At 41.9% G+C, this 7,359-nt stretch overlaps 1 protein-coding gene across 1 annotated transcript; it reads right to left on the reverse strand.

Moving 5' to 3' along the window:
• Positions 1 to 342: 342 nt before the first annotated feature.
• SMIM34A (small integral membrane protein 34A) lies at positions 343 to 6,531 on the reverse strand. Its single transcript, XM_003895525.5, has 2 exons — positions 5,521 to 6,531; positions 343 to 1,432 (listed from the first exon to the last, which is right to left on the reverse strand). The coding sequence occupies exons 1-2, from the start codon at positions 5,525 to 5,527 to the stop codon at positions 1,020 to 1,022; spliced, it is 420 nt and encodes a 139-aa protein (XP_003895574.1). The 5' UTR covers positions 5,528 to 6,531; the 3' UTR covers positions 343 to 1,019.
• Positions 6,532 to 7,359: the final 828 nt, after the last annotated feature.

Below are 7,359 nucleotides of genomic sequence, written 5' to 3' on the forward strand. Positions count from 1 at the left end.
AAGTTCAAGCAATCCTCCCACCTCAGTCTCTCAAGTACCTGGGACCACAGGCACATGCCCGGGTGCGGTGGATCATGCCTGTCATCCCAGCACTTTGGGAGGCCAAGACGGGTGGATCACAAGGTCAGGAGATCAAGACCAGACTGGCCAAAATGGTGAAACCTCGTCTCTACTAAAAATACAAAACAATTAGCCAGGCGTGGTGGCACATGCCTGTAGTCCCAGCTACTCAGGAGGCTGAGGTAGGAGAATTGCTTGAATCCAGGAGGCAGAGGTTGCAGTGAGCTGAGATTGTGCCATTGCACTCCAGCCTGGCAACAAGAGCAAAACTCCGTCTCAAAAAAACAGGGTCTGTCTAGGTTGCCCAGGCTTCACTCAATCTTCTAGGCTCAAGGGATCCTACTGCCTCAGGGTCCCTAAACACTGGGATTACAGGCATGAGCCACTACACCCAGCTCCAGTGCTTTTTTTTGACGTACCTAATTCTTTCAATGAAAATGAAGAATTTCCAACTTCTGACATTAACAACTTTGGTCCTATATTCAAGCCAGAGTCTTTCAAATAAAACAGCCTTTTAAAACCATCTGTCCCCAAACCCTAGATGTTCCAAGTGAGGAACTAGCTGCTCAGTTTATGTGACGCCCCAGAAGTTGAATTTTAACCCAGGACATTCGACTCCAAATTCACTCTTCTTTCCATGACAAGGAGCCACCTCTTTGTATGACCCCAGGAGTCTCCGGATTCCTCGAGAACAGTGGAACAGTGCCCTTCCCCAGAGCACGGGCTTTGCCAGTGAAGATTGAATTTGGCTAGAAACCGCTGCCCTGCTCTCTCTTCTCGAAGCACCTGGAAGCCTGAGGAGGAACTGGGTGGCTGGCTCTGGTCACAAACTAGCAGCCAGAAGCACCCCTGGTCAGCGATGCACCCGCAGCCCCACTCAAGGGCTCCAAATAAACCCAAAGCTGCTCCCCTCCAAGAAGTCTGGGGCCATCCTGGGGAAGGCCTCCTGGCCTTGACTCTCAGGGGGTCTCTGGGGTTGCGGTTTGGGGCCCGCTGCTCCCGCCCTTTGCCCCCAGGTGGGCCTGGCAGGGCTGTAGCACAGCTCTGTTGCTAATGGTCAGTGAGGAACACTTGGCGACCTTGCCCTGGAGTCCTTTCATTTTGAGTTCAGAGGTCAGATTTGAGTAATAAACATCTTCTAAGGACTTGTCATTCTTTCTGAGAATGTTGCTGGCCAGCCGGAAGACGAAAATCACCGCGTAGATGCCGATGATGGTGAGGATATACCAGGCGGCGCTAGTTCCATCTGGCACCTTCAGAGCCCTGGTGGAGTTGGTGTCATTCCTCCCCTTCGTGTGGTCATCCAGTAGGAGCCTCAGGAAGGTGCTGGCCTGGGTCTGGTTGGAGGCTTCATGGGGAGTCCACTTGGCCCCTGAGAAACAGAGAGGACCAGATGAGACCCAGCGTCCTGGGCTGAGGGCTGCCTGGCCACACCAAGGAGAATGGAGCCCTGGTGTCCATGAAAATGTGGCGCTGCTCAAGAGGACTTCTCTGAGGCATGAGCAGGAGTGTAACGACAGGTATGTCAATGTATTTTTAAAAATCAAAGGAGTCCAAAACACTATGTTTTTGTTGTTGTTATTGTTGTTTTGTTGTTTATTTTGCTTTTTGTTTTTTGCTAGAGAGACAGAGTCTCGCTCTGTCACTCAGGCTGGAGTGCAGTGGCATGATCACAGCTCACTACAGCCTCGAACTCCTGGGCTCAATCGATCCTCCCGCCTCAGCCTCACAAATAGCTGGAACTATAGACATGCAGCACCATGCCAGGCTATTTTTTTCTTTTTTCTTTTTTTTTTGTTTTTTGTAGAGATGGGGTCTCACCATGTTGACCAGGCTGGTTTTGAATTCCTGGTCTCAAGAGCTCTTCTCACCTTAGCCTCCCAAGCACTGGGATTACAGGCATGAGCCACTGTGCCCAGAAAAACACTGAGTTCTTGAATAGGAGACACAACATCATAAAGATGTCAGTTATCCCCCAAATAATTTATACCACAAACATAATTGCAATGCAAACAACAACAGGATTTATTTGTGAAATCAATGCACTATTCATTTAGAAAAATCAACTGTTGGCCGGGCATGATGTCTCATGCCTGTAATCCCAGCACTTTGGGAGGCTAAGGTGGGAAGATTGTTTGAGCCCAGGAGGTTGAGACCAGCCTGGCCAATGTGACAAGACCCTGTTTCTATAAGAAATTAAAAAAATTAGCCATGTGTGGTATGCAGGCCTGTGGTCCCAACTACTCAGGAGGCTGAGGCCAGAGGATCACTTGAGCTCAGGAGGTTGAGGCTGCAGTGAGCTGTGTTCACACCGTTACATTCCAGCGTGGGACCCCATTTAAAAAAAACCCAAAAAAACAGAAAACAGAAAAAGAAAGAAAGAAAAAGAAAAAGAAAAATCAACTGTCAAGGCTAATTAGAAAAAAAATCTGAATAAAAAGAATGATTAATGAATTAGCCTAGCCACAAATTTTAAATCAGCCAGGCAGCAAAACTAATTTACATTTTTTTCAATGAATGAATGCTTTATATGCACACAGCCCAGCTGGGACTTGCTGGGCTTTGCAGAGTGTGTGGGTTGGGTGTTCTTCAGAACCAGGTACAACTCTCCCTATAAAACTACAACAGCACTGGGCACGGTGGCTCACACCTGTAATCCCAGCACTTTGGGAGGCTGAGGCAGGCAGATCACCTGAGATCAGGAGTTCGAGACCATCCTGGTCAAAATGGTGAAACCCCGTCTCTACTAAAAATACAAAAATTAACCAGGCGTGGTGGCACACGCCTGTAGTTCCAACTACTAGGGAGGTTGAGGCAGGAGAATCGCTTGAATCCAGGAGGCGGAGGTTGCAGTGAGCCAAGATCGGGCCACTGCACTCCAGCCTGGGCAACTGAGCAAGACTCCGTCTTAAAAAATAAAAAATAAATAAAATAAAACTACGACAGCTAAAATAGTGTGATGCCGAAAACACAGGCAAGCAGACCAATGAAACAGAGTAAAAACAGCATCAATAGCTAGGAATTAGAATTTGACAGCTAGCTAATAAAGGAGCATTTCTGATCGGTGGAAAAAGATGGATTATTCAATATGTAGCATTGGGGAAAATAGCATTAGATCCCCATCTTTCCACCATATGACCAGATAAATCAGTCCAAATTAAAAAAAAAAAAACAGCCCAGATAAATCAAATATTTTAACATAAAAAGTGAAACAATTTATAGTACTAGAGTACAGCATGGCAGATTTTTTCTTTATCATCTCAGGGTGGAATATTCTTTTAAGCATAACAAAAATTCAGAAGAAAAAAAGAAGAACTATAAATCAAATTCAATGACATAAAAAAATTTAAGCTATTTCATATCATAAAACCAAGAGGCAGATGACAGAGTGCAATTTATATTACTGATTTTCTAAATAGCCTCCAGTTCTGTAAGAAAAAGTTTAAAACTGCGGTATAAAAATGTGCAAAAGATATGGACAAATAGTTCATAGGGAAAAAATGAATATTTAACATAAGAAGAGCTTCTCAATATCACTCATGTAAGAAAAAAGCAAATAAAGATAATAACTAGAAAGCATTTTGTCACCTATTGGATTTGCAAATTCATGGTGTTTCAAAATAAACTAACAAAAAATTGGCTTTTTTGTTCTTTTGTCCAGGTTAGAAGAAAGGTGTTTAAATTGGGAGCAAAGGTGGCAATGACGTGGACTTGACTCCAAAAAAAAAAAAAAACTTTGTAAAAGAAAAGAAACAAGTGCCTCTGCATTTCAGGGGGTCAGGATTGGCATTTTAAAAATGTCAACAAATAAATGTTCACATCCACACTTGACATTTTTTCCAAGGAGAATTTTAATTGTATAATTGCTGGTAAATTCATACAACCAATATGGAGGGCACACGGACAAGATCTATGAGCATTACAAACGCACTTACCTTTGACCCAGCAATTCTATCTCTAGGAATCTATCCTAAAGATGCTCCAGAACATCTAGAAACAATATATGCTGCAGGTTAGTCATCGCAGTCCTGCTTGTGATGACGAATGCTTGGGAGCAGCTTGAATAGCACCAACTGAGAAATGGCGAAATGCATTTGGAACCTTCATGCAGTGGAATACTATGCAGTCATAAAAAATAGTAAGGAGTTTTTATGGTACTGAATGTTAATAAGTGAAAAAATAATCTAATGGTGATATGCTATGCAACACCACTTGTAAAAAAGGGGGAGGTTATATGTCATTTGCTTGTAGTTTTTGTATGTATAGAACATCTCTGGAAGAATGCATAAGAAATTAGTATCGTCAACTGCCTCTGGGGGAGAGACCTGGGGGAAGAAGATATATTTTTCACGGTATGCCCTTTTGTACACTTAGTACTGTGTGTACTTATTTTTGAAAAGAAAGAGTGTACAAGTTGGTACTTTTCTGGTCTCCCTGGTGAAGTGCCCCTGGGTAAAGACGTTGTGTGCCCTTGTAAGACCAGAAGATTAAGATCTCAATTGCTGTTTAATTCAAAACTGTTTTCTCTACTTGGATAGTCAGTGGAGAAAATGAAACAATGAAAACCAGAGATGTAGGGTGCAATCCTGTGAGAAGTTTCCCAGTGGGGCTTTACTGGCTCAAACCCCCATTTCTTGCTCTGTGTGAACACAAATGTATTTTAAAACACATCATAGGATCAATCTCGTAGGCCACTGGGTAGACCAAAGGTGCTCCAAAACGCTTCCCATTTGATAGTTGTATGTTTGTTGCTAATTCATTTTGCTAATGCAAGACTCAGAGAGGCTAGTATTTTTTATTATAATTAGTTTCCAGAATGAGTGACTAGGCTTATTACTGTTAGATGAAGGAATAAACTATTTAAAAATTACTTTTCAAACTACACGTGACAAAGCCCAGGACAAATGAACAGATTTAATTACATAAAATTAGTCACTCACAAGAAACACCACCACAAGAATAAATTTTACGCCATTGTTTGGTGGAATGGTTTGAGACATTAAAGTAAGGAAGGTGAAAAATTCCCGTAATTATTACAACAAACAGCAAATCAACCCAACAAGAACACAATATTCTTATATTAGGGCAAGAGAACTTAGTGAAACTCAGAACACATGTACAAACTCATAGAACTTTCTGGAAATTGTCATAGAACGATGCAATATATTCAAATACAAATAAAATATTCCCAACTAAGGACGACATATAGAACATTAAATTATTTAGAAACCAGTCCATTTTCTACATGAAAGAAACTCACTATATTAATTATTGCAATACATTACATTTTACCTTTTTTACAAAGGTAAAAGTAAGTTAGGTTGTACCTTAATGGACAAACATATCCTGTAGAAGAGAGAAACTTTTTCCTCCATGCCATTTGGTACTTGTAATTTAATGATGTTAAATCTGTAAGTAAATCTCAAACTGCCCAACCTTGCATTGTAGCTGAGTACTCACATTCCATGGGATGGTCTTGTCCTTGACTCTTGGAAGGGCAAGTTCAAGCGGCTGCCATGCACAGAAGGGGAAGATGATGAAAGGAGAACTCCTTCTCCTAGGGAGGGATCAGTCCTACTGCAGTTGGGCTGCACTGAGTTGCCAGAGCAGGAAGTAATATGATCTTCCAACAATCTCAGGGCAGCACCAAACAGAAATTTAGTAAGTGGATGACTTTGCTCTCATGCAATTAATCAGAAGATCCGATTTGCTGTGTCTTCTGTTGCATCAGAACAGAAAGCACTTCCCAGCTTTGACTTGTTAAGAAGTTCTAAATCAAAACAATTTTTTAAAACATGCTGGTATTAAGGAGTCTCCAGCTCTTCCAGGTCCCATCATGAGCTGAGGTGGCCAGAAGCTCTCCCTGAGGCTGGCTTTCAGCTTAGAGCTTGGATGGCTATTGAATTCCCCTGCGTTCTGCACCTGTTGCAGGTGTGGTAGATGGCCAGGTGTGGCAGAGATCTGTCATCATAGGGCCAGGAAACTCCATGGTCAAGAGTCACCAGCTTCCTCTGGACAGTCTCCCAGATGAGGAAACCCAGACAGGAAGGGAGTGACACCCCCAGGGTGACACACCTGAGGGGCCTCGGGCTTTCCCGGCTTTCCCTGAGGGGTCAGTGGGCAGTGGGCTCCCGCGCCAGGTGGTGAGAAATGGCTCTTCTCTTTCCCAGAGTCACAGACTGCATTGGAGTTGAGGTAGGCTTAACTGGAAGGTGCTAGGGTAAGCGTCTGGGGGTAAAGTTTCCCTAGGAACAGGGAAGGAAAAGTTGGAAGACTGGCAAGTTCAATCATCCAGCCATTGTTTCCAGTTCCATTTCTTCCTAATCCTCACTCTAGGAGTCCAACCTGCCACAATTGTGATGGTTGGTTTTTAAGATACAATTTGATGAAATTTCCATCAATGGGGTACTGGGTAAGTAAGTTATAAAATAAGCCATATGATCCAGCAATTCCACTCCTGGGTATCTTCCCAGGAGAAATAAAAACATAAGTTCACACAAAAATTTGAACCCATATGTTCAAAGCAGCATTATCTGTAATAGCAAAAAATGGAAACAACCCAAATGTCCATCAACTGATGAATGAATAAATAAAATGTGGTTTATCCATACAACGGAATGTTATTCAGCAATAAACAGGAATGAAGTACTGATATATGCTGTAACATGGATGAACCTTGCAAACATTGTGCTAAATAAAAGAAGTCAGTCACAAAGGATTATATATTGTAGGATTTCATTTATATGAAATGCCAAAAATAGTCAAATTTACAAAGATAGAAAGTAGGTTAGTGGCTGACTAGCGGGAGGGATTGGGGGTGATAACTAAGGGTATATAGCATTTTTGGAGGGGTAATAAAACTATTCTAAAATTGTGGTGCTGGCTGTACACAATCTGTGAATATACAAAGAAATTGAATGTATACTTTAAATGGATGTATTTCATGGTATATGAATTATATTTCAATAAAACTGTTAAAAATAATAATATACATATACGATGGAGTATTACACAGCTGTGAAAAAGAATTAGGAAGTTATTTATGTACTGATGTATAAAGCTCTCTAAGGTGTGTTGTTAAATGAAAAAGGTAAAGAAGAGATCATATTATCATGTATCAAAAAATTGAGAGGAAGCATATATACACACACACACACACACACACGCACACACACATATATATCTGATTTTGCCGCTGTAAGCATTTAACACACCAGCAGAATGTCCAAGAAATTAAGAAGAGGAGTTACCTAGTGGAGGAGAGAACCAGGTAGATATATGGCAGGTGTGGGAGGGAAA

Source organism: Papio anubis, chromosome 4, assembly GCF_008728515.1.
Source record: "Papio anubis isolate 15944 chromosome 4, Panubis1.0, whole genome shotgun sequence".
In the NCBI taxonomy this organism is placed as follows: domain Eukaryota; kingdom Metazoa; phylum Chordata; class Mammalia; order Primates; family Cercopithecidae; genus Papio; species Papio anubis.